Below are 26698 nucleotides of genomic sequence, written 5' to 3'. Positions count from 1 at the left end.
ATCATGCAAATAAGAAAACATAATGTTGATAATTGACAATAAACAATAGTACCTGAGTTAAGGGGTAGTTGGAGTGTGAGAAAAATATCACTGTGCCATAGGTACCAAGATTCAGATCAGTATTCACTAATTAATTCATGAGTAATAGCAATATAATTTGCAATATATAGAAAAGTAGGGTGAGGAAATGCAGTGCAAAGATGGATAAAGGAGCATGACATAAGCTCATCTGTTACATGACTGAATGCATTAGTATCCCAAATGATAATCTACCAGTACTTAGTTAGGCTCAGTTAGTGTTATTGACATGCTGTGACCACATTTATTGCAGGAAATTTAGTTTTGTGGACATTATCAGCCTTGTATTTTGTGTGGCATTGCGTAACTGGGACTTACAAATGTAATGTTCCATTCACAATGAAAACAAACGGTATGATGGAGGCACTTCCCACCCGATCCGACCAATCAGGCAGCAGCCAGGCTAATTACCAGCCTCTCCTCCTGGACCCACACCTGACACTATTTATTTCTCCCCTTTTAAAAGCTGCATTAAACAGAGGCCTTCTGTTCCAGAGGCCAAAGCTGCAGACTCAAACATGTACTGTACAGTCAGAAGTGTGAGGGACACCTAGTGGACACAGAGGCAACTGCAGTGTCAATTTGATGAGTTTACATGAAGTTTTGGGACATAATCATTCTCTTGTAAATCAGAACTACATATCAGTGAAAAGAATAATGGTATTTATTTAATGTGATGCTTGTGCTACAAATACTATTTATACTGCTAGACAATCTTAATAATAAGCCTAATGAAATTATAATTAAATCAAGTAAATTCCACCTCGGTCCACAAAGACTTTTTGTTTTTGTTTTAAATAAATACAAATTTGACAAACGTTTGTTAGTATATATTATTTAACACACAATGGAACACATTATATCTATTTTGTATTATTATTATTATTGTATTTTGTTATTTTTTTATTATTATTATATATTTATATATTTGCATCATTGTTTGTCCAAGGCATAGGACAATATTAACATTTTGTGTCACAATTGCCATGATGAAAAAATGATGATTTAATTTGGCTTAAAACATTGACATAAACAATAATTATAGAGAGAACCCCATGGATAAGGAGCTCTTTTCTGCACACACCGGAGGAAAATAATGACTTATCTTTGTTGGCCATTATCAGCATTATACAAAATACAAAATAGTACCATGAACAATTATTGTCTTTTCATTACAGTTGGGAAAAATAGCCTTAAGTGTGAGGGGTTAAATGTACTGGTTTTTTATGACCGAAGCAGAACATTCTGTTACAACTGACACTGTGCCACAACCTTGCACTCCACTATAAAATGTAATGTGATGTAATTGTAATGACACAAGTTACTGTTTCTTAACAACACATTTGACAAACACATATTCCCGCAGATTTAAAGTTTATGAAATACTTACTGAAACATTTATGTATTTTGATTACTAAGCATAAACCAAGTATATTGCTTTTGGATGTTATTATGTTCAAGCTTATTATGATGATTTTCTCTTCCAGTTCCATCCTCCCCTCAAACCATCGGCCGCTTTCAGGTGACCCCCAGCATCCCTGCACCTCACTCACCCCTCACCCTCCCTGTCCCGTCTTCTACTGCCCCACCTACAGAGGGCGCCCTTAACACCACCTCAGAAACCAGCACAGACCAGGCTGAGTCCGAAACCAGCCTCGGCACGTCCCTCACCATGTCCCCCCATCTCCCCTCGCCACAGAGAAGTCCAACAGGTGTGTCCCAGGACGTCCAGAACGCGTGGTCCATGAGCCAGGGTCAACGAGCAGAGGTCGAGGAAGATGACGACGACTGTGAGGTCGAAGACAGACAACGGGTCAGGAGACGTAACAGGAGGCGAGCGTACAGTTTGAGCCTCATGGGGACATCGGCGGACAGTGGGCTCTCGGTGACGGCGGCCGAGGCGGAGGGCCGGTTGTGGGACGGGGCGGCGGGGAGCCCTCAGTACAGCAACGCCGTGCACCATTTGTGGATGATGACGTACAACCGGCACGCGGCCTATCTGAGCAGCGACGACTCGGACAGCGAGGGCGAGGAGATGCTGGAGGAGCTGCAGGAGCTCAGGGAGAGGTGAGCTACCGGGACTTTTTCTGTTGTCAAGGCCATTCGGAGGACAATCGATAAGCAGTGTGATGAATTGTTTGTTACTATGGCAATTATCCTCATTTTGCATCACTTAACAATCCCTTATTTAGTGTAAAGAACAGATAATCTCCACAAAAAATCTTTCTTAAGTGTAGATTTTAAGAAAAGTAAAGGTATTAGCGCAATTATTTTGGTCTTTCTTCAATTATGATCAATATCTCTTGATTTTGTTTAGGCAGACAAATTTGTAAATACTCACCAACAAAACTGTTCAAGAGATATCAATCAGCGCAATGATTTTAAGAAAGTACTTGTACTCGGTGCCACTTTCTCCATTAATTCTTCTTCTACTATTGTTCGACCACCTCTTTTGCCAACACATGTTATCAGTTAAATTAGTACTCCATCCATACGTTTAGATTCTTAGGTATGAATTGGCCCTAAACATAATCTAGAACAAAAATGATCTCTTAAATGTATGGCTTTAGAGGTGGATGCTCTACAGACACACAGTACATTTGAGATGAACACTGATTTTGCAAACACCTTGACTTTTCATTGTGTAGTAAGAGTTTTTATATAAAATGTAATATAAATTATGTTCTGTTTCCGGCATAAAGAAGATTGTGATAGCAAGTTACACCTGTTTTACCTGTTGTAGCTGTTTTCACCGCTTGCATAACTCTCAACTCATTAACATACTGCATATTTATTTGCAATCCGGTGACGTTAACTGTTATATTTTCTGTGTTTCATCCAACCAGACATCTGATTGAGGTGCAGGCCCTTCAAGCCGCTCAGAAGAAAGAGATCGAGGAGTTGTACAAGAAAATGGGTAAAGTTCCTCCGCTGGGCATCGTGTCTCCTGCTGCCATGCTCTCCAGCCGACAGCGCCGACTGTCCAAAGGAACCAGTTACTCCTCCTCAAGTCGGAGAAACAGCCTGCAGAGACTCGAGGTGCAGCCCATTCAAGGTAAATACAGCAAAATGCATGTAAATGAGCCAAACAATTTAAATTGTGTATTGACATGTGCTCTGTTGGATGTTCAGGTATCATAAGAAGGAACTCTTTGGGAGGCAGCAGCAGCGGCTCACAGGATAAACCCAGCAAAGGGGTCACTTTTGCCACAGACATGAACAGAATGGTGAGTTCAAAGTCAAATAACATTGGTTGAAGGACACTTAGTGGGCAGTTTCAGCTACTGTTTTTGAATTTGAAGGTGTTACTCGAGTAGAACGCTAACTTGAGACATAAGACAATGTTTTTTGTGCTTTTACATGCTCGTTCCATATAGTAAGCCTTGTTATTTTTGTTTTACAGTAAGACATCTAACCACAGAAGCTGGTTTTCTTAAGCTACCTCAAATGAACTGTCACTGCAGCATTCCCTTGTCCTTCTTCAGCCAGTGTTTCCAATCACCGACAGTCATCGATTACCTCATGCTCTCAACCGGAAAGAAAGCACTCCAAAATCAAAATGCCGCACAAGGTTTAAATGTTTTTCTGCTTGTTAGCCACAGTTGCACAAATTGCTATATAGGTTTTCTCTTAAAACACAGTGAAATTCAGATTCAAAGTGCTATAACTAGCTGTTTTTTCACTACACTGACACTGAATATTTAGTAGAATAATATAAAAACAGTATACATAAAACTTGTGCACCACATCTCTATCACTACTTTTAGAATCTGTGACAATGTAAGAGAACTGTTGACTTCAAAGCTTTACTCTACTTAACAAAGCTTCTATACTCACTCTGGATATCTGTCTCAAGTGGGATGAGGTTGCATTGAATGATGTATATATTGTAATATATTTGAACAAAACATATTTTATGTGAACTCTCATATTGACATTGAGATTCATATTTCTGCACAAACAAATTTCTGTCCATAGAACTAAAAGGTTTATTTTCAAGCCTTGTTGATGGTTATCTCTAATCAGCAAAAAGTAAATACATCCGCTTTAGTGAATGTTATACAATGTTTGAGAATATGATTTGTAAATATTCAGCTTAGATATTAGAGACTACTGGTTTCCTGTTACTTGTACAGCTGTATATAGATGAGTGCATTTATGTTTACAATGTAAAAGTAAACCTGATATTTCAAAAACGTATTTTTGCAAAACATTTTGAATAGATGAAGCACATTGTGCACTTTAGTGGATTGTATAACATTCAAAATCCAAAGGCTTTTCCTTTATGAGAACAAATGATTATTTGACCACAAAGAGAATTGACATTCTACAATATATTTTATTATAATCTCTGATGGATCAAAATGAAATGTCAAATTGTGCATATTTAGTTACTGCATTATAAAAACAAACACTGAATGTGTCAGTGGAGCGTCTGCAAATTATTCAAAGACCATAATATATTCTTTGAACGTGATTACTGTACAACTGTTGAATGAATGTAAATACACAAATGTCCTGCTTTCTGAAGCTGCTGTCCTGCCATGCTGAATTTGTGCCTTTCCCTCAAAATGTCTTATTTTATATTTTTACTCCTGATTGGTGATAGATCAGTATATTGTTAAATTTTAAATACAGAATAAATAAAACTGTAAATACATGCATTTGTAGTTGTTTACTTTTACTGGGGTCTTTGTCCACGTAGATCATTTCCTCCTGTACAAGATTATTTTCAGCACATCATTTACACCACTTTATTTAACAAATCCAAACACTGAAAATAAATATGCACTTAAATGCGGTTACAGAAGTTTTACCGGCATCCTCGGGTATTAAAAGGCCTCACACATTAAACGTTAGCTGACCGCTGCATATTCTTCATTCTTATTGGATTATTGTAGCACTGACACGTTATTTGTCACTCGGGAAAACAATCAGAAATGTGTCGTGATCACCAGATTTTAAGTCAGCATTAGACTCAAGATTCAAGTCTAGAGATGATAAGACCGCACATAAATCCTCTGTTTAAAGTGCTGTAAAAACTCTGTTCAGTCCAAAAGCAGGCCACAAGTGTGTCTTAGTTGGCGCCGATCTTTGGCGTCTGGGTCCTCGCTCTCTTCGCCTCCTCGTCGATTTCGTCCATGATCTTCTCCTGAGAAACTGACCAAAATGTGTAACCATCTAAAGAATTCATCTGGTTAAGGTCAATAGAGTTGAAAATACACCAATTAGGAAATTAAATGGTAAAAATAATAATAGGTAGTAGACACAAAACGTCAAAAAATAAATAACTTGATTCCCTACTCAACAATACACAATTACAACGCAAATATTATCTACAGGCTTCCAGTCACCATATTTTAACCTCTATTTGGATAAAAATGTAGGAATATCACAAAATGCAACAGAAATAATAGTTAGACTAGTCCACACTAAAAAAAACACCTCAGATTGCTAAAAAAGTAATTCAGTCCTTGTGAATAGCAGAATATTAACAAAATATACTATTATTCTGATATCTTCTGCACATTATTGTAAATAAATGCGTGGAGAGGAGGTAATATCAGATTATTATCCACGACAGCTCTGACAACTTTGTGTGCGAGCGTGCAGATATGGAAAGGACAGGAATTGTACCTATTTTATCCGTATTATCCGGACATTAACTCAAATTAAAAAGAGGATCACAATGAAAATGCATATCATCCTCCTCCACACGCAAACCAAACGCACCAAAGCCTATTTTAAATGAAAATTACACGTAGCAACTCACAAAGCTTAACATATTTGCACGAAAATAAACGCTACAAACGAAAAACACCATTTGCACCGCGCTTAATCAAGATAATATGAAGTTGTGTAGCAGGCTAAGCTAGTGTTACATAGATAACCTTGGCGTTATGACAGCAGCAGCATGTTTAAGGATACAGATCCCCACAACCACGGCTCCAATGGCGAGTCCCGTCAAAACATTCCGTGTCCTCAGCTTTTGAGTCTTCTTCTTCCACTGCTCCAGCTCCACTTGTCTGATAAAGTGGAACTGTTCTTGAGAGAGGTCCGCTTTGGTCGGGTCTATCCTTTCGGCGAAGGGAGCGTCAGACGGGCTCGGCTTCTTCTTGTCAGCCATGTCCGCGGGAGAGAGAAAGGAGGTTGAAACCGGCAGGTTTAAAAGGAAAGGTCAAACTGCCTGTTCTAGCCAACTGGAGGACAATAATGGGGAACAGTTCTTGGTAAAAACGGAATGAAAACTCATAAATGCACCACCTTCAAGGAAGCGCTGCTCCACGTGCGACGCCTGTAGTGTCCCCGGAGTACATGTTGTTCTATCTTTGGTTCCTACTGTAGACCGAATAAATAGAACACAAGAGAGATTCCGTTTTGTCTATATTATTTTTGATCAATTCAATTTGAATTTAATATGCTCTAATTTGTCTTCTTCTTTTTTATGCCACTCCCTTATTTGATACTTTTATTTGTTTACCTTATGTCAGTGGTTCTTAACCTTTTTTGAGGTACTGAACCCCACCAGTTTCATAAGCGCATTCACCAAACCCTTCTTAATTGGAAAAATAAATTATGATTTTTTCAAATTCAAAACATTGTTATTTATTTCACTGGTGCACAAAATGAACCGTGCATCAACATCACTGTGTTCAAAGAACAACATTTTCACACAAAAATCAGTGTGACTTCTGCTGTTGCCTTTCAGAGACCAGTTCAGAAATGCTTCACCTTGGCAAGTGCCACTCACATGTCATTTTCGCAACAAAGTCTGTTCCTTTTCTTCATTTTCATGTCCAGCATCCTCAAAAAGGATGGCTCGCAAATATATTATATTATAGGATAGTAGTTATAGAAAAGGACAAGGGAAAAGAGAAATGGCCCCAAAGCCTGACCTTTCGGCCCTTTTGAGGCCAGGCTGGTGCTAAGACTAAGCTCAAAAAGGAGGACTTTGAAACAGGCTAGACTCTGGAGCCTGTTTCAAGGTCCTTTTGGCCCTTTTGTGGCCAGGCCGGTGCAAAGACTCAGGCAAAAAAGGAGAGATATGATACAGAATAGACTCTCGGGCAATATTCCTGGTCCTTTTAGCCCTTTTGGGGCTAGACTGGTGCCAAGACTTAGCCCAGAAAGGAGGGCTTTCATACAGGCCAGACTCTTGGGGCTCTGGCCCGGTCCTTTTGGCCCTTTTGGGGCCAGGCCGGTGCAAAGACTTAGGCAAAAAAAGAGAGATTTGATACAGGATAGACTCTAGGCGATTTCCCTGGTCCTTTTGGCCATTTTAGGTGCAAGCTGGTACTAAGACGTTGCCCAGAAAGGTGGGCTTTGATTCAGTCTAAAATATTAAGAAAGAAATCACAGGATGTTTAGTCACAAGTCGACTACTGAGCGCACCAAATTCCCTGCAGCACAAATAGGCCAAGCGGGACGTGTCATCACGAATCATATCAGAGGTCAAGATGTGTGTCTTGACCTCCGCCGAACCCTTGAGATTGACTCACCAAACCCCTGGGGTTCGATCGAACCCAGGTTAAGAACCACTGCCGTATGTTCTCCTTGGTTCAGCTCATTCCTTGTGTTTTTTTTTTCTTTCTCCATTTGTTGTTGTTGCTTTTGTTCATTTTGTTCTACGTTCTAATCAAAAAAATAAATATACAATATACAAATAAAAAAGATGCATATATTTTGATAATTCTACTTTAATTAATAGAATGTATACCAAGATTATTATTTTTTTCACAATGTATCAGGTATGGAATGTGCTAAAATGTGCCTGTAAATATCCTGATTGATTTTAAAGTAAAGTATGTGAGGGAATGAATCACGTAAGCTTTACTGTCATTGTAGTCATTTAGCAGAGTTTAAATTAGTCTAGTCTAGTAGACTAGCAGGATTACTATTGCAACAACACATCATCAGTAGGGTAAAACTAACCTGTCTCACGACGGTCTGAGTCAGTACACTATTATTCTAATTTTGCATATGCCACACACAATCAAAGCTATTGCAATACTTTCAGTTTTCTATATACCTCCCACCTCTAACCATTACGTACATTTAAACTCTTTAATCATTACATTTTATGTGTTTTGTCTATCAGTATTTTGCTTTTACAACTACAAGATGGCCGCCGGTATTCCCGAGGCAACAGAATCAGTTAGGTGTTTACTCTAGCGCTCTATTTACAGCACTGGATTGACCAACACGAGAGAGAACAGCGCCATCTTTTGACGTATTTCACGGTTATATGTAATATATTTAGTATCAATTCAGGAATAGCGTAATTTACCACTTTTAGAACGTTTATCAATGGCAAAAAGAGTCCGCTTCAATTCTCTCCAGTCCAGTAACAGTGTTTGTAAGTTTCGACAGGCCTCATTTGACCTCCTGACGGATTTCCTTGTAAATCTCAACAGTCAAAATACAGATAAACTCAACAGTTTATCAAAATGCTGCGGATGTTTCAAGGATAAGAATATCGTGGGTAAGTATCCGTATTTCATAGATTTCATTTTCATAAATATGGCAAGAGTTACTTATATATTTGGATATTTTGGTAAGTTGGACCCGGTTGGACCACGAATAACGTGTTAGCAAAGTTAGCCAACAACACGAAACAAGATGTAAGATTTTGATGTTTTCTTATTTTTTTTTCTTTTCTTCAAGTTAAACACATAAAACATAGGTACAGAAACAGATTACAACAGATAACTTATAAAAACACTTGTAGAAAAAACTCGTATAAAAAAAACCTCTTATACTCTTAATAAAACAATAATAACGCTCTTATTTGCAGCGAACACGACACAGATAGTAAGTCAGATCGTTATAATGGTCATTGCTTTGTTTAATTTCTCGGTTATAATAAAATAACAAGCCTAGTTAAAGGATTCTTTCAACATGTCAAAGCTTTTGATTAGATTTTCTTTTTCAATCTGAAAAATTGTTGAATCTCAGGTCAGTGTTATTAACATCTTTGTTTAGTTTGTATGTTTGGATTAGCTCCTTCCAGGTTGTAAAGCACATATTTTACACAGGAACTTTCAACTTCCTCTATGATTTAGCTGTTTGTCATCAGCTTTTGCAGGAACTTCTGGCAGCACATTACTATTTACATTTTTTGCCTCATTATATTGACATAAATATACAATATAAAATACATTATCTTATTTGAGTAGTCATCATAATCATACTAATTATTTGAGTAGTCATCAATCAGTAGTAATCGTATTGAAATTGTGTAAACATTTTTATAAGAGAGGCTTGGACTTAGTACAAGATTGAGAATATTTGTGTTGGTTCTACTTTAAGAGGTGATCTTCGATTGGATAATTTAGTTCTTTTCATATGAAAGTTTATGCTGAGAGACCCAACTGACCAGAAAACAAATCATTAAAAAAGGTATTGTCTATAGTTTCTATACATAAGGAAACTATGTTTCATTCTGCAAAACTGTCAAACCATATTTTGATTTGTGAAAAATATACGCACACAGTTACAACCCCCAATGCTTTAGGTATAATTCTTGAAAAGGGCAATCATTATTCCAATACCAAAAAATTCAGTTCCAGCCTTAAAACAAAGATTATCGACCTGTGGCCTCGACTAGTATTGAGAAAGTGATGGTAAATAAAGCTTAAGTCAGAAGAATCTCATCTTCTCGACTCACTGCAATTTGCCTTCTGACAAGGACTTGGCACTACAGGTGCAATTATTTGTATTTCTCATACGGTTTGTGAATATTTAGAGAATGCAAATAGTTATGGACGTGTTTTATTGGTTGACTTCTCATAAGCCTTTGATACAGTTCGTCTTCATCTAATTGCACAGAAATTTTATGACCTAAAATAAATTATCTTGTTAAATGGTTCCACACTTTTTTATTAAATAGGTCACAGCAAGTAAGGGTAAATAGCTCTTTGTCAATAGCAAAAACATGCAGCACATGGGTGCCTCATGGAGCTGTGAGCTCTCTTATTCTTCTTACCCAATATAACAATGGATTCAGGAGTGCAAACCCAAACACTAAAGTCTTGAAACTCTCTGACACACGAGTATCGACTTAAGCCCTTTACGGTCTATGTCTAAAGTGTACTTTCTGTGGGTGAAAGTCCATCCATGTATTTCCAGGCGATAGACTCTTTTCAGTCCTGGTGTGGGGAGCACCACTTGACACTAAATGTAGTGAAAACCAAAGAGATGATCTTCGACCGCAAAAACTGTTGCCCCCATGACCCAGTAATCATTGGAGGCTGGGAGATTGAACAGGTTGGGTCAGTCAAATATCTTGGTGTCTATAGAGACAATCTTCTGAAGTGGAATGAGCATGTACACTTCAAGTGCAAAAGACTGACACAGAGACTCCACTTCCTCAGAAGACTGAGACTGTTTGGTGTACTAAGATTATGTCTTGCTTCTATAAAGCTGTACTTGAGAGCGTAATCAGATGGTTTGGCCCACTCACCGTTCAGTGCAAAAACAAAATCATTGGAAGGAAAGGGAATCCTTCACTACAAGCAATTTTTAAAACCTGTGTCCTGGCACAGGCAAAGAGCATCCTCAAAGAGCCCTCTCACTGCACCGCGAGTACAAGCTGTTACCTTTAGGGTGACTTTACAGTGCAGTCAAGCACAAAAGCATTTACATTTACATTTTCTTTCCTACCAACATCTGTCACTTTGCTTAACAAATCCAGATAGTTGGACACATTTTTAATGAAGTATTTTTGATTCTTATGCTTATATTTATTCTTACTGGGCAGGTGCAATGTCTTTTGTCTGTGTTGAACTTGTGCAGATGACAATACAATAACTCAAACCCATTGTATTTTATTTTGTCCTGCTTGGCTTTGACTAACCGTCTCCTCCAGGATACATCTTCTTTATGACTGAAGAGCTGAATCTTGACCCACAAGTTGGTTATCATGCCACTGAATTACTTCAAAGGTACAGTATGTGTGTTTGAACTTAATGTATTACCTACTGCAGTTAGTTCAACCCTGTTTTTTCTTTCCAGTTTCATGACCAAACACATCATCGAGCTGCTCGCCACAGTCACATCTCAAGGAGCGCCCGCCGCCCCGCCCACAAGTTATGAAGATGCCGTTTTAGACATGCTCAAAGAGAAGTTCCCCTTCATTGTTTTCTCATGCTTACAACTTGCCAGCAAAATGTCCTTACACGTGAACGTATATCAGGCTCGTCTCCAATGTCATCTTCTTTGGTTCGCCTATTTTATTTGAATCATTTTGTAATGTCCTGTTTTTAGGTCATTGACTTCAACGCTGCTGTGCACTTCCTCAAGTCGTTGGGCTACACTGCAACACATGAAACTCTTCTGGACTCAGAGATGCTGGTGTTAAAGGGGCTTGACTTTAAATTAAACGTCACCAACCCTCTGATCTACGTTGAAGTACTTTTGGAAGTCCTCGGTACAAATTCTACGACACAATAGTAGGGCTGTGAGGAAAAAAGCCAATTCTTTAGAGCTGAAACAAACAAATTTAAGTTAACAAAGTGAACCTATTAATACATCTAACGCAACTAATTTTGAAAAATCATTAGCTTGTCTATTAGAAGATTTTAGACGACGTTTTATGACTCAAGAATTGCATTAAAATTGCACAGGGAGATTGCACATTTTTAGTTTCTGATAAGAAAAACAGATTTTGTTGATGAGCGACCTCATTTGACCTTCATCTGGATCAAATGTAGTATCTTCTATTCATGAGCCTAGCGCTCTCCAAACAACAAATCAATTTGATCGAAAAAGAATAATCACTAGATTCATCCGCAAAATTATAGTTACAGCCCTACAATTTTCTTTCCTTGTAGTCAAGCACAACTTTCCGAATCAATTACATTTAGCATATTTCCGTAATAAAACTAAATAAGTATAGCTTTTAACAATGAGTTTATGCACAAACAAGACATTTTAGATAAACCTGAACTTTTCTCCAAAGTCCAGACTCCAAAACACATACTTTTAATGACAGGATTAACTGGAGCCTTCTCAAAGCCCAAGCGGCATCATTGACCATTTGAAATTTCAATCGATTGCTACAGGCTTACGTTACAGCACATGTTTCATTAATTTGCTGATTCGAATCGTCTTCAGGTCACAACGAGCCGTCCATCCCCATCGAAAGCACCTACGATCTGTGCCAGCAGGTGCTTCAGTTCGTCGTGCTGGAGAGAGCGGCCATCTATGACGCCCTGTTAAGTGTGACGACCAAAAGCCAGCAGCCGAGTATCGAGCAGAGGTAATCAATATGGCCCCTCCCACGTTATTGACCGCTCAGAAACACAAGCACAATATTTATAATTAGCAATCGTTATAATCATTAAGTTGAATCAATATCTGTACTACAATGTTTGCGCTATTAGCTGCTGTAGGCTCATCACGAATATTCTTATTTGTTGCACTGTAGAGCGTAGAACAGTCGACATGTCAAAATTCCAAGTGAAAAGTAACGAGACATTGAGATTGTATTCCTACAGTCCGGTCTGTTTCTCCATAATTTGACCATTGACACAAACTGTACACACAGTTATTATAAAAAAAACTCATGCTAAGTCACTCCAAGTCTTCTGCTTGTCCCTAGAAATCCTTCATAATCCCAATATAATAAACAAACACTGCTAGCCCTGAACACGTGCAATACTTGACTGACTTAATCATGTGCAATACCGTCATATTCATGTGCAATTACTGTCATACTCACAAGCAATTAAGGCCATATTCATGTGCATATAACTGATGTAAATAAGACTGTTTACTTACCATTAGTATTAGTATTATTTAGTCTTATGCTAGCTATTTTTACTTGACTTGTATTATTATTTACTTTATTTTATTATTATTTTATTTTATCTTTATCTTTTTATTTTATTTTATTTTTTTCCTCCATTCCCTATTAAGATAGGAGAGGAGTTTTGTTAATAATAGTTTTTTGTTTATAAGAGTTCTTCTATTAAGAGTGTTTTTTTTAAACTTCCTATAAGTTATCTGTCCTTTCCCCCTGTATCTACTGCGTTGTAACACCGAAATTTCCCCATGTGTGGACAATAAAGGATTATCTTTAGTCGACTAGAAATACTAATTTTGATTGTCCGTAATACATTTAATGAGACTGGTCACTTCGCACTCAAAAAGTTGGTACTAAACATTAGATACAGAAGCTCAACAGCGACACCACAATAGAAATGACAATACACGCAATAGAATAATGTTTTACTTTATTGTTTACCTGCTAGTAACTTATCATTTTAAATAGAGAGAAGTTTGTCACTGTGACTGAGGACTGCATGCTTCTCGGCGTTGCTGTCGTTGCCGTGGCTTTATACATATTTTGCGTCGGCCAGTGGGAGAAGGTGAGGACTCGTTTCATTCAAATTTGAGCCACCATTTCACACGTGCAGGTTTATACTTGTATTGATTCGATGTATTGCAGGTCGTAGGAGAGCTTAGCAACATCACAGGGATTTCCAAGAGGAGCATTATTGATTTTGCTCATGTTACGCTGTTGCACATCGTCGACTCCTCCGTTCTGTGACAGTGATCCAAGCCGTGTAACTACTACGTTTCTAAGTTACTCCTTTGGATGTATTGATAAAAATACGTAGTTGAACATAGTGTGATATTGGATATTGAAGCTGCCTTTTACTTTTGAGAAACCTTGTTTGAGTCGATGCTTGACTCAAACAAGGTCAAAAATATATAGATTTTCAGTTTTGTCTTTTGTATGTCAGTGAGATACAATAACTAATACAGTTTACTTCGCTTTACTGGCCTGTTATTTAGTACGATCATTATAATAAATTACAAATGAATACTTTTTTGGGCTCAATAATGATCTGTATGGTCTGTACCTTTTGTCTAAACCAGTAAGAACTGTTCTCATCAAATAACATACAAAATATATGAATCATTATAGTAATTGTAGATGCCAACATTGTTTAATTGTTTTTATTTATTTATTTATATTGGAGTTCTTCAATATTTATCGGAATATATCCTCCAAAATTATATCACACATTTGTTATTGTGACAGATCAAGCTGAAAGTCCAATTTAATTAGTTTAATTCATAAATATAAAAGAGGTGTTTAAAGAGACTGCAAAAAAGGACGTTTTAAACCCTGACCCTTACTTAGTTTAGCTAATATTATGACTTAGTTTAGCTTATGCTATTCCTTGTTATATTGTCCTCACCTTGAAGCAACTCTCCACCAGACCTCCACCAGACTCCTGTGGGCTGTGTGTGAACCTCTTGAATCACTCTTGTCTCCTCTCAGCGTGATTAGGGCTCGCAGAAGCCTTTGATTAGCTTTAGCCGTCGCCCCTAGACACCTGATGCATCATTATATAGGAGACGGCTGCTGGAGTCTGTGGTATTGATGTATTTTTCTGATTGACTGCCTCTTCCTCACCAGCACACAGACCCGACTGCTTCGAGGATTGTCGATTGAAATTCATTTAATACCTGTGGGAATAGTCTGTCTGCACCGAATAAGCCACTGGAGATTTGACTTACTGTTCACCACAGAGCTGTGCTTTACACACTTGGTTTCAGCAGAAGTACTCAAGGAGCATTCTTCCATAATGTAGAAAAGGATTCCCATCATCTGGACACTGGTTTTCAAATCAAGACAACCGGCTGTCCATCTTCATCTTAAAGCCACAACTCATTTGAAGATTGTGAGGTGCAGTTTTCAAGAAGGGAGAAAGGTTGGGTTGAAAGAGGCATTTTCTTTTAAACAGAAATTGTGGGTTAAGTTATACGGTAATCTACCCTCTGTCTACAACAGTATCCTCACACCTCGGCCAATCAAATGCTAATCAATTACTTAACAACTCTAAAGGCTTGTTGGGCAGTTTACATGCTCGCAATTGTGTGTGTGTGTAAACAAAGGCAGCACAGTTTATATGCAGATTGAAAATTACTTCTTGATGGGAGTTGTTACATCTTGATATTGTCTGACATTTCAGCAGACGCCTAAACGCGCCCGACGCAGAATTTGAGCGCGTGTACATTTGAAATGTTTACGCAGTGGACGCGCGCTCTCGACGCCCCGGCCACTGTACACAGGCGCGTGTACGGCGTGCTTGTGCGCTCTGCGCACATGCGCATAGAAGTGTTGTCGCATGAGCAGTGGAGTTGTTGTTGGTGTGGCCTTTCATTGTGTAAAATGGCGGATATCGAGAGCGTTGTTTTCACGTATTTGGTTTTCAAAACCCTCACACGGAGGCGCCGGGCTCGGCGGCGACGTGCCTGGGTACACCAGATACTGCACAGCCGTGAATACATCATACAGTTCCTTTCTCCCACAAACAGCCACAATCAGTCTTTCGTCTGCCATTGTTGACGAGCAAGGAAAAAGTGGCGCTTCTTGGGGAATTCCACGGGGAATACCGGAAATGCGAGGGGCAATACGTACGTACGTACGTCACTGGAGCGTCAGCTCTGATTGGCTGCTGCGGCGGCTGCTACGCTTCAGCGGCAGAGACCTCAACATATCTGAACACGTCGCGTAAGCCGCTTTCGTCGCCTCGGTCGCCTCATACGCGCGCTCAAAGGACCACGGATAACGCGCGTTTACCATAGACTTTGAATGTAAACTGGACGCTTCGGCCGCGGCGGTGTGGAACCCGCTTAAAATGTTCTACCTTTGACCACACCTGGACCAACACACATTTTAGAGCTAATCTTATTGCTAATATGCACATGTATCCATTCATCCATTTTCTCCCACTTCATTTAGTGACACTTTCCCCCAGCTCATTCCCGGGTTAGTCATAAAACAGTCTGTCCTGCTTGTAGTCACGATCTCGTCCAAAGTTCATGATCATTGGTAGCACAGGATCGTAGATGACCTTTCACCTCGGCTCCTTCTTCACCACTGCAGTCCTTCACTTTTGTCGACATCAAATTGTCAACAACAGCATCATAATAATCTAACTGTTTGTCTTCACCACTAAGATTGGCCCACCCACCTAAGGCTGGCTGTCTGATTCCAGCTTTCACCAGTGCATATAATTGTTGTGTCCTTAGGCAATGACACTTCACCCCCCTTTCCTTGACTGGAGTGTCTGAGTGATATCTATTGACACTAGAGATTTGCATTATATTTTCTTTGCATTAGCATTAGCACATTAGCATAGCATTCTCTTATCTCTTATGCATTTTCTTGCGTTTCCCCTAAAGTTATTGCACTAGTCTCATTGAGGATCCTCTTGGCACGATCTGTTTTTCCAGCTCCAATTTCACCTAATAACCTCCCTTCAGTGTGCGGTTGTTGGGATACAGCGCCGGGGTGTAGTCCTATACTTTTAACCTTAAGAGATGAACGATATCAAATAACTCCAATTTCTGTGCAAAGAGCAGACATTGGATACTTGAAATACCAGTATGAGGCAAGCTGTCTACATTTTCCCAACATCTATTTTGTTAAACATTGCAAAAGGATGCCAGTAGGGGGCAGTGGGTGTATTCACAGTGTGGTGTCTTTGAAGTTGATACCAGTTCTCCAGTGCTGCCCTGGGATCCTTAGCGCTATTACCGGAAGGCATAGCGCTGGGGTCTTTTTAGCAATGTGGTTCAGATGAAACGGTTTCTCTTGACGGCAGGGTTCCTTCTGCATGTGGCATCCTTGAGGCATAAAACGTAGCACTTGTCTTGTCAAATTGAGGAGGGATATGGGATAAGGGGTACTGAAATTAAACTATTAGTGCTTTGACTAGTAGAGTGCAATGGAAGTGCATGAATATTTTCAGTAAGTAAGAGTTTTGATATGTAAGTTTGATGTTAGGTGCTGATTGATGATGCCTGGCTCTAGAGTAGCAGCAGGAGGTCCAGATATTTTTTTGAAAAGTATTGACATTGTACAAAATATATCATATAATGCAATATAATGCATATAATAAACAATTGGTCTTATTTAAATTGGGATTGAGATTCAGTCATTTCTAATTGCCAATGATCAACTTGGGGCTTTTTAATCGAGAGGTCTACAGCCAAAGCATTTAGTTTGGAGCAGAGGTCAGAGGAAATTTGACTTTTTTGTCTTAAATGATTAAAAGTCTATGCTGTCTATGTTAAAAAAAAAAAAAAAAAACGTATTTAAAGCCATGTTTATATAATACAGAAGAAAATTGTGATTATTGTTTGTTCATATTGCCCGGCCAACATACAGTGCAGTCTGGATTGTCTACATATTTTAAGGTTTCACAAATCTATAAAAAACCTACATCAGTGATACATCGGTGTTTGGGGAGTAGAATGAGACAGACATTTGACCAAACGTTACTGAGGCATTTTAAGTCAGACAATATTGACAAGACGATTCTATTGTGAACTGCATCTTGAACCAGTAAGCCACATGACAGACAGCCGTTCCTCGCCACCATTATAATTATGTAAAATATATCCTTTACTTACCATGTCGTACTTGTTACCAAACCCCCATTTGATTGGTCTGGTTCACAGATTTATGCCCTTTATTATCTCACATTATAGCAGTATGGGGCTCACCACAGGATGTAAATAAAATATGATGTCGCCTGTAAACACAACAAAAATATGCCAATGGATTATTAACAACATGTTTCTATGGCGATGAGTTCAAACCACACGTAACAATTGAACACATTTACATATTGCCACAACATTGCCACGCCGAGATTCGCCTGCTGCAATAGAACGCAGCCGATAAGGTCTTTGTGTTTTTCTCACAGCTTATTGATATTCTCGGAAATGAAGTCTTTGGGGGCTTGTCTTTTATATGGTTGACAGGTTATACTCCAAATCTACTCTTTAGGGATGTGCCTCTCATCCTACTCACTGTTGCTATGCTCAGTTGCCACCCTTGTCAGTGGTAGAGACTCAACTATTCTGGTTTAAAGTGTTATTACAAAAATGTAGTGTTTGTGAGGAGTATGCTCTGTTTTTATGTGTCCATAGCAGACCACAATATATTATGGAGAATTATATTTAGATTGTTATTGGGATAAAATTAAGCACGATGAATTTGGGAGGATAAATGTTACTATTGTAGCTGGATGGGAATTGATCTTTGGACAAGAAATTAGTCTTAACGACAATAGGTCTTTGGTAAATGACACGAATATAGCAAATGTCTTTGTTAATGCTGATGAATAAAAACAATAATCAATATAAATATAATTAAAATAACAACCTGTCTTAAAACAGTTCTATGAGTAGCATTCTAAAAAGTAGGCTGTAAATATTGCCTATGGAGATTGTTATTAGAGCAAAGATTTAAGTTTAAAAAGTAAATAATTATACACTGCTGCCTAAATAATTGAGTCTCTTCCCCTTATTTCATATTTGTTTGTCAAAGTTTAGCTCCTGGCACAGAAGAAACTCAAAACTAAAGCTGATTTTCTGAAGACACGACGCCAGGCTTCACTGAGTTCTACCCAAACAGCTTTCTACAGAGCCGCTCACAATCTGGTGTTAGCCTCCTGTCCCCATTTAATCTCCTTCATCTCACCTTCCACCCGCAGAGAAGTGGCTGACCTGGCAACACAAACACGCTATTAAAGGACCAGAGAAAGTTGGGATAACCTTAACTTTTCCCCCCCTTTTTTTTCCTTCATGTTAACGATGAATAACTTGACCTGAATGATTTAAATGAGTAAATAAGCTAATTAGTAAATTGCTTCATTTTATATATTTATGTCTGAGTTAAGTAGTTTGAATCTTTATGTTTTCAATACTTCTTGTTATCTACCCTGCTGCTAATTTGTCGTTGCAACAATGCTATATTGTAGAATAAATATAGAATCAGAATCAGAAAAGGTTTATTCCCCCAGTTAACAAACATAGGAACTTGTCTCGACATTAAAGTGCAACATAGAACAATGAATAATAAAAGAATAATAGCAACGTCTATAGAGCAAAATATGGCATGCACAAATTAAGAATTTACACAAAAAAAGGTAAAAAAATAAGCATGGTCTCGGTACGTACACAGATATTTACCCAAAAATGTACAGATGGTCCGAAATAGTGCAGAAAGTGAGTAGTGCGTGAATATTACTGGTTGAATAATTGTTAAAGTGGCAGGTGTTAAGTGTTAAGTGAGTCCAACGGCTGTGGTGGGAGGTTCTGGTCCGGATGGACCGTAGCCTCCTGCCTGAGGGGAGTGACTCAAATAGTCTGTGTCCAGGGTGAGATAAGTCGTCTGTGATCCGACCTGTTTGTCCCAGAGCCCTGGAGACGTACAGGTCCTGCAGAGATGGAAGTCTGCAGCTGATCACCTTCTCAGCCGAGCGCTCAATGGGTTGCAGTCTCTGTTTGTCCCTGGCTGTGGCTCCAGCGTACCACACGGTGATGGAGGAGGTGAGGATGGACTCAATGATTGCTGTGTAGAATTGCACCATCATCTCCGCTGGCAGACTGGCTTTCCTCAACTGTTGCAGGAAGTACATCCTCTGCTGGGCCTTCTTGATGAGGGAGCAGATGGTGAGCCCCACTTGAGGTCCCGGGTGATGATGATGATGCCGAGGAAGCGGAGGAAGTTCACAGTGGTGATGGGGGAGTCTGAGATGGTGAGGGGGGGCTGGGGGCTTCTGACTTTCCTGAAGTCCACGATCATCTCCACTGTCTTCCAGCCGGTCCACCGCCCTCCTGTAGACTTCCCCGTCCGAGATGAGCCCGATGAGGGTGGTGTCGTCCGCAAACTTGATTAACTTTACGGAGTCGTGGCTGGAGATGCAGCAGTTTGTGTACAGGGAGAAGAGCAGAGGAGAAAGTACACAGCCCTGTATGTAAAGTTTTCTTTTTCTTAGAATTATAATTGATATGACATAAATTTCACACCATTTGCCCTTTTCCGCCGATCCAGGCCTGTGACTGAAATAATGGTTCACTGCATAGCTAATATGTAAAAAAAGAAATCATTTGTTACTACACTGACGTAAGAACAATGCTGAAGGGACACAATATGTTGCTGACCTTTAAGTAGGAGGGCACTGGTGGTGACCATTTTGGCCTCTAGACAAAGCAGCCTGTCTCCAAGGACTACCAAAAGTATCTCTCATTACTGGATGGATAACCTTTCCAAGAAAACGCGTTTGGAGAAGAATTTGAAAGTTATGTTCTGTATTTATATAAAGATTTACCCTTAAAATCAATCTAGCAAACATGGGAAAAAACACAATGTTAATGTGGATTGTGAGCCATCATTCACAACACAATGCATGCATCTAAAGTAATGATAATAAAGTAAGTAATATTTTTTAAAAAGTAAAACAAATATATAAATAAAAAAGTAATTAAACAAAACTATAGTATAAAACGATAGCAACTATTTTTTTCTGTTCTCAAAGTTTTCAAAGAGCAACATTTTTTCATTTTTTCTTCTATTAGACCATTTTAACTGCAGATTTTTCCACACTACAGTGTCAGTATCCATCCATGATTCATGTTGTGAATGAAGGCCGGTTTATATACCCCACTTCATTTCAAAATGCTAAATAAGTTCATGTAGATCAGTGCAAACCAACATGCAGCAACAGTCACAGTCTTGACACATCAGAATCAATAGAGCTGTGTAAAGAATTCTTCTTTTAAACGACAGTAACATTTTAGGGGCCGGTGAGACGCTCCCATGCGATGCCTGATCGTATTTCTGTCTGGGGCCTCTGACTTTATTGAATTATTGGTGCCAGGGCCAAGATAATGTTTGGGACACGTCTACCCTTCAGTGTTGTGGACCATAGAGACGGGAGTTTGATTGGCAACGACCTTGTTTCTTTGAATACAGTATGAATGAATTATTTAGTTCAATCTTACATTATTAATTGTATCACCCCCATTGTAACTGTAATAATAATAATAATCAGTTATTTACCACAATTTATTTTTAAATAAAATGATAAAGTATAAATATAAAGTTATTGGGTTTGAATAAAATTATCAGCAGACATATTACTAAGGGAGTATCATGGTTTGCTAATTGTGTTATTTCTAACTAAACTTAGTAAGCCCTATAATAACTTAATATTTTTATTTTACTCAAGAATAGGGCTGGGAATCCCTCATGATTTGATGTGATACATACACAATACCTCCCAATACAATACCATACAATTGAGTAATAATCGATATATTGCACATGATATTCCACGATATATTACTATTTTTAGTGTATATTAATTTGTTAAAGCTCTACCTGCACACCCTTAATATGGAAACCACAAATTTTAATCATATTGCGTAAATCTGGTACAATGCATCTATTCTTTCAACATTAATATATATTCTACTCTGTCCCTATTTCATTATAAACTACACAAGTTGTCTTTCTCTAATCCGGCAATAACATGACTAGATGCTGTTGTATGTTGTATGTAACTTTCTGGAGGTGAAAGGTTACTGCATGATTCATAGTAAGTTTAAACCGTAGTCCATGCGGCTAGATACATTTTATACCATACAGTGGACTATTATCGCTAACGAAACAACATTTCCATGAAAACAGTAAGAGCCTAACAGTGCCTTTTGAACGATTCTGCACATTTTCAACGGCATAAGAATAAGAAGGTTGTTGGATTAGCAGACAGTGTTTAGTAAAGTTAAGTTTATTTCCACCACTGACTGTGTTTTCGTGTCCGCGTAAATTCAGTTTTACTTTGAAATCTCTCCGGAAGCGCGACATGTACATCCCCCGGCTTCACGCGCAGAGTTGCCCCGTGTTGCGGCGCTGCGTGGCAGTGGTGGGCACCGGCCTGAACCACACGCGCACACACACACTCTCACACACACACACGCAGACACACGCACATGACTTTGGTTGCAGCACATTGTAGTCTGAGCACCCTGGACCGGGGCGAGGAGCAGATGAGGCGCCAATAGCTTAACCTCGTAAACCCCCCACGGCTGTCTTGACTGTGGCGTGTGTGTGTTTCGCCTCCAGAGACCCTCCCGCGCCGCTGCGATCGCTGCGGTTATTTTCAGTGGAGGTATTCGGGGGACCTTTCGGAAACGTGCTGTCCAGTTGGTCCGCGGATCGGAGTTGACGCACGGAAGAGCGCTCGCTGCCGCAGAGAAGAGCGGACGCAACAGCAGCAGCAGCAGCAGCGGCGGCGGCGGCGGCAGTGGGAGAAGACGTGGATGTGATGCACAGCAGACGAGCCGAGGTTCAAGTGTAGAAGGTAATGTTTTTTCATGCACAATGCGTTTCCTGTTCTGTCGTTGCCATGCCGATTACGCAGATCAGAAGTTTGTCTGATCGTAGCCGTAGCGAAACGTGCGTAAAGTTGTCAGACCGTGCACCCTGCAGGCACATTCTGGTGCCAGCTGAAAGCTAAGTAATATATGCAATGGGAAGAAGCCAAGCCAATAAAATAAATAAAAAAACCCTCTCCAGTAGTGTTGTATTAGCTATTAGAGATTTACAAATGAATAACCCCTGTGTACCAGTACCAAATAATTAAACTGGCTCTGTATGTATGCTGCAGTAGCCTGTTATAATAGGTGCAGAGACTATAATGAGGAGTAAGCAGTCTTTTGGCAAGTACATTTTCATTGCAAGAAATTAATATTGTAATAAGAGAGCAGTGCATTGTATTTTCTCATGATATAATATATTTTCATGCTCTATTTCTCTGTCCAACTGAGCTAGTGTTACCGGGAATCTTCCCATATGAATTTGATCAAATGTGGTTTTCCGAATCTGATCCAGGGGTTTTTCTTATCACAGTCTTTAACATAGTAGTAGGCTTGCCATTGCTTATCTTACTGCAAGCCAAATATCAACTGTCTTCTCATATAAATATTTTGCCAAGTCATTGTTTGATTATATTGTCTACATTCATCACACAGAAGCTGGCAACCCAGAGACAACGTCATGTCCATAAAGTGAAAAGGTTTATTCAAAGTATCTGTTCGCACTTGTTCAATGGCTCGGGGCCAGCACCTACCTCACTCTGCACAGCCTATTATCTGACATCTGGTCTTTTTCTACAGCGACTTCTCTGCTAATAATATGTTTCAACAGAGGCTGTTAATCTGAGTAATAGCTGCTGTTGGAAGGAGAAAACACTTATTTCCCTACAATCACACTTCAACACTTTAAAGCTTAAATACGTTAGAAATGACAAATAAATCTTAGTTTAGGTATGTTTGTTGTTATATTATTATTTTTCACATCTACATGTCTTATATCAGGACTGCCAGATTCAAATTTGGACTTATTTTGGATGTGGCATTGGTTTAAAGGTGCATGTAACATTTATGGGCGAGGCCCTGCCTCCTGCTTGTCTCTATGGAGATGCAATTTTTTTGACTAGTAGTGTTCCAGTATGATATTAAAGGTGATGAAGGCCATCAAGGTGTCACCTGCAGGTCAGATAATGGTCAGATCTGTGGAGAGACTCACATTAAATGGAGTTTTTTTTAGAACTAAAAACAACTGTAACTGTAGCACAGTATGCACTGTACGGTTTTGGCACAGTGACATTCAGTGATACTGAATACTTATGAATGTGATGGTAGTACTGTTTGTTTTATATTGAGTTTTTAATTGTCTAATTGATTGACATTATAGGACAAAAATTATGGTTGCTTAAAGTTCTATGACACCGCATTTGGTTTGGTTTAATATTCAAAAGGTTTTCGATTAAATTATTTCTTCTATGTAGACAAAAATGACTCCTGCTTTGCAAATTCAAGTTCTTGGTTGTCAGCTCAACTGGAGGCAGATGAAAGCCAGTCTTCCTCAAAGTCTTTCTATTCATATCATTGACACATGTGGCTGAGCTTCTGCTTTATTTGAGACATATGACTTTAGGCTGTACTACTTTTCCACTACGACCTTGTATTTTCCGATAGTTTGCCTATAGTTGGCCGTTTTGTCATGCAGTGTTATCTGGAAGTAGTGACAAGGTTTTCCACAGCTTGAGCCAGCACAGTCCCTCCTGTCGCACTACAGAGGGGTCAAAGGGCAAATTCAATTCAGCTGAAATGTGTTAAATTATTCAGCCTAAGGACTTTAGGGCACAAAATATAGTCTGTGAATAATACATGCCCTAGTTTCTAAACTTCAGGTACTGAAAGTGAAGTATTCAAAACACAATGACTTTAGTTTAGACACAGGATTATAATTTGATGCGTGGTGCTGCATGTATTTTGCAGTTGAATTTGTCTCTTATCCTCTTATCTTATGCACACCACAAGCTGTCTTACCTATGAATTAGCAATCACTTTTTTGGGAGTATTTGAGACATTTGTCAGTATTTGCCTCAGGGCCGGATGATAAAATAAAATTACAAACATTTAATGGGTGTATTATATTGCATAATAAAGCCTTTGTTGGTACATTGTGGCTGAACGTCTCACATATTATTATTTTACCTGGATTGAATATCAAAATCCGCAGCAAAAACATGGAATTTACCTTTTGTTCCTTTACTGATCTTCTTTATTTCACCAATATCCAACATACTGCTAATTTACCAACCTACCGGAATGCTGTGAATGCTTTCTTACAACAAAAGGTGTGGTATTCTTGAGCTATTTATATACCTACACTTTCAAAGCAAACACCCCTGACACTCTGGAAATGTGTGATTGTTTTCAGGCAGGTAAAGTAAAGGTGTCATCCTCGGGGAAAGTCTTGAATGATTCCTCCGCAGAGTGAGGCAAGTGGCTCTCAATCCATTTTAATTCAAACAGGCACAAGGAGACCAGGGAATGCCCATTTGACTGGTGCAGTAATGCTTATATACTGCTGCTTGAAATACCTGATCATTCGTTTGATAAAACTGCTGCCTTAAGGGAATTGCAATTGATATTCCATCTACTTTTATATTCCGTGTTGGACCCTGGGGTAGAGGTAAGGCTGTAATGTGAGAAACGCAACGCAAAGTAGAAGCCTGGCGTTATTAGTGTGTTTAATGTCAATAAAAATTAATCCACTTTGGAGGAATAACTGCAGCTTTGGCGCATAATGCAAGCCCGGGATTTTCAGTACGCCTATGTTAGCAAATAAACAAACTCGGAAAAAACACATGACCAGCTGCATGAAAGCCACAAATTAAATAGCGTTTTATTTTTGGACATTTTTACAAGAATGCAGCTGTCTTTGTCATACATGACTCTGGCATATGTTTTAGAGTCGGTGCAGTCCAGATAACGGTAACAACGGTATCAAAATATAATTACAATTTAGTCCACTATTGTCGTGATTAATTCTATTCCAATTAATCACTGCAGCCCTACCTATCATTATCTAGTTCACTTTTTGTGACCACTGCAGACTAGAAACAAGCCGTCTTGATAGCAGAATTTGACCCTCGTAACGTAACCAAACTAAAATCCCTTTACTTGCCTTTCAGGAATAGCCTGTTATTTGCTTCTCCTGTCAGTGGCCATAATGTTGTGCTTGTTCAGTGCTATGCCTTGTATTAACTTAGCTGATTTAGAAGAAAGTGAAGCCAACCCTCAACTCTCTATAATGAGCTCTCCCAAGGCATCTGAGTTTTGTGTAACCCTTTGAATACTGTATGTAATAATGATGGCGAATAGGCTGCTTTTTAGCTCTTCATTCTTCCTTGTTTGTGAAGCGACTCTGAGGTAAACCAGGCGTTTCATCTGGGCCTTTCAGTGCTGTTGTCAGGAGGAATAGTGGTGAGCTGTGGTTAGGCTTTTGTCTCGTCAGACTGCTGCAGAAGTGGGGACTTTCAAATCAGGATTATTTTGACCGTATACAACATCCATTTGTCGGTTAGGATCGACTTTCTGTGGAGTTTTTCTGGGTTAGTGAAGGCTCAGCGTGTTACCATCTGCGTCTTTGTTGCCTTCAACAATAACAACACTATTTAAGACATTTGCTGTTTACAAAGAAAGTCTGATATTTTAGAAGCCTGATCAGAACAGACAAAAGATGGGAATGAAATTGTTTTGCGATTGTACGTGCTGTCGTCTGAATTTTAAAATGAAATACACAGCAAATCACACAGAAACACAGAGATGGATCAAAGCACTGTTTGTGGCAGTAGACGTGGGGTTTTATTAGATGTAGGATGAGCCCGCTTTGTATTCTGACAAAAATATATGCACTACATCAATACACAAGACCATTATGTCGACACAATGTCTGCCACTCACAGAAGATAACAGAAGAATACAACATCAATCTAGTATTGGCGGTAGCAGCCTAATGATTATCATTAATCTAATTGTAATGGATTTGCTGGCACTTTGGTTCACGGTGCTTGGTCTGAAAGCTTTAAAATGTAGAGAAAGCTCTTGGTGGAAATGAAGCAGAGCCTGCTGCTGAAGACAGTGTTTTCTCACTTTAAAACGGTCAGAGGAGGCTGCAACATGTAAGTAACAGAAAAAGGGCCACATTTGAATATTTGAGTCTCTCCTGATTTTTGCACATGACAAAGAGCACACTGTATGGCTCTGGTTCCTTTTATGTTGCTTGTGTCTTGTTTTACAGGACTTTACCTGTAGTCTGATCTACCAGAGCAGCTCAGGCTTGTGACACAGATTGGCTGTGCTTGTGTTTCCTTCACTCCGGTGGTAAAGTGTCCTCTTGGGAAACTGCAGATCTCCGTTAGCCTATTAGGCAGCTGCTACAGCCCATCCC

The 26698-nt window shown here is 39.1% G+C and overlaps 3 protein-coding genes across 4 annotated transcripts in view; 2 read left to right on the top strand and 1 right to left on the bottom strand.

The window, feature by feature from the left end:
* wnk4a (WNK lysine deficient protein kinase 4a) overlaps positions 1–4738 on the top strand; it is a 63977-nt gene extending 59239 nt beyond the window's left edge. For both annotated transcript variants that reach the window (XM_072456689.1, XM_072456688.1), the window contains exons 17-20: positions 1566–2145; positions 2925–3133; positions 3211–3305; positions 3482–4738. In XM_072456689.1, the coding sequence (XP_072312790.1) occupies positions 1566–2145; positions 2925–3133; positions 3211–3305; positions 3482–3484 (887 nt within the window). In that variant the 3' untranslated portion in view covers positions 3485–4738. The remainder of the gene's footprint in view (positions 1–1565; positions 2146–2924; positions 3134–3210; positions 3306–3481) is intronic.
* coa3a (cytochrome C oxidase assembly factor 3a) lies at positions 4732–6345 on the bottom strand. Its single transcript, XM_072456691.1, has 2 exons — positions 6007–6345; positions 4732–5259 (listed from the first exon to the last, which is right to left on the bottom strand). Exons 1-2 carry the CDS (start codon positions 6203–6205, stop codon positions 5156–5158), a joined length of 303 nt encoding a protein of 100 aa, XP_072312792.1. The 5' UTR covers positions 6206–6345; the 3' UTR covers positions 4732–5155.
* Positions 6346–8283: 1938 nt separating this feature from the next.
* On the top strand, positions 8284–13678 carry cntd1 (cyclin N-terminal domain containing 1). The gene is made up of 7 exons (XM_072456395.1): positions 8284–8560; positions 10946–11021; positions 11092–11263; positions 11344–11506; positions 12193–12337; positions 13352–13448; positions 13529–13678. Exons 1-7 carry the CDS (start codon positions 8386–8388, stop codon positions 13628–13630), a joined length of 930 nt encoding a protein of 309 aa, XP_072312496.1. The 5' UTR covers positions 8284–8385; the 3' UTR covers positions 13631–13678.
* Positions 13679–26698: the final 13020 nt, after the last annotated feature.

The sequence above is a fragment of the Eucyclogobius newberryi genome, unplaced genomic scaffold (assembly GCF_026437365.1).
Source record: "Eucyclogobius newberryi isolate DKJ021-1_F unplaced genomic scaffold, fEucNew1.0.hap1 SCAF_20, whole genome shotgun sequence".
Taxonomy (NCBI): Eukaryota; Metazoa; Chordata; class Actinopteri; order Gobiiformes; family Gobiidae; genus Eucyclogobius; species Eucyclogobius newberryi.
This window is presented reverse-complemented; position numbering and strand designations above follow the sequence as displayed.

Coding starts and splice junctions, on each gene's coding strand:
- coa3a (XM_072456691.1), bottom strand. CDS start 6,205: ATGGCTGACAAGAAGAAGCCGAGCCCGTCTGACGCTCCCTTCGCCGAA. Junction 5,260..6,006: donor AGCCGTGGTTGTGGGGATCT/GTATCCTTAAAC, acceptor TGAATTCTTTAG/ATGGTTACACATTTTGGTCA.
- cntd1 (XM_072456395.1), top strand. CDS start 8,386: ATGGCAAAAAGAGTCCGCTTCAATTCTCTCCAGTCCAGTAACAGTGTT. Junction 11,264..11,343: donor AAATGTCCTTACACGTGAAC/GTATATCAGGCT, acceptor TCCTGTTTTTAG/GTCATTGACTTCAACGCTGC. Junction 13,449..13,528: donor GCGTCGGCCAGTGGGAGAAG/GTGAGGACTCGT, acceptor GATGTATTGCAG/GTCGTAGGAGAGCTTAGCAA.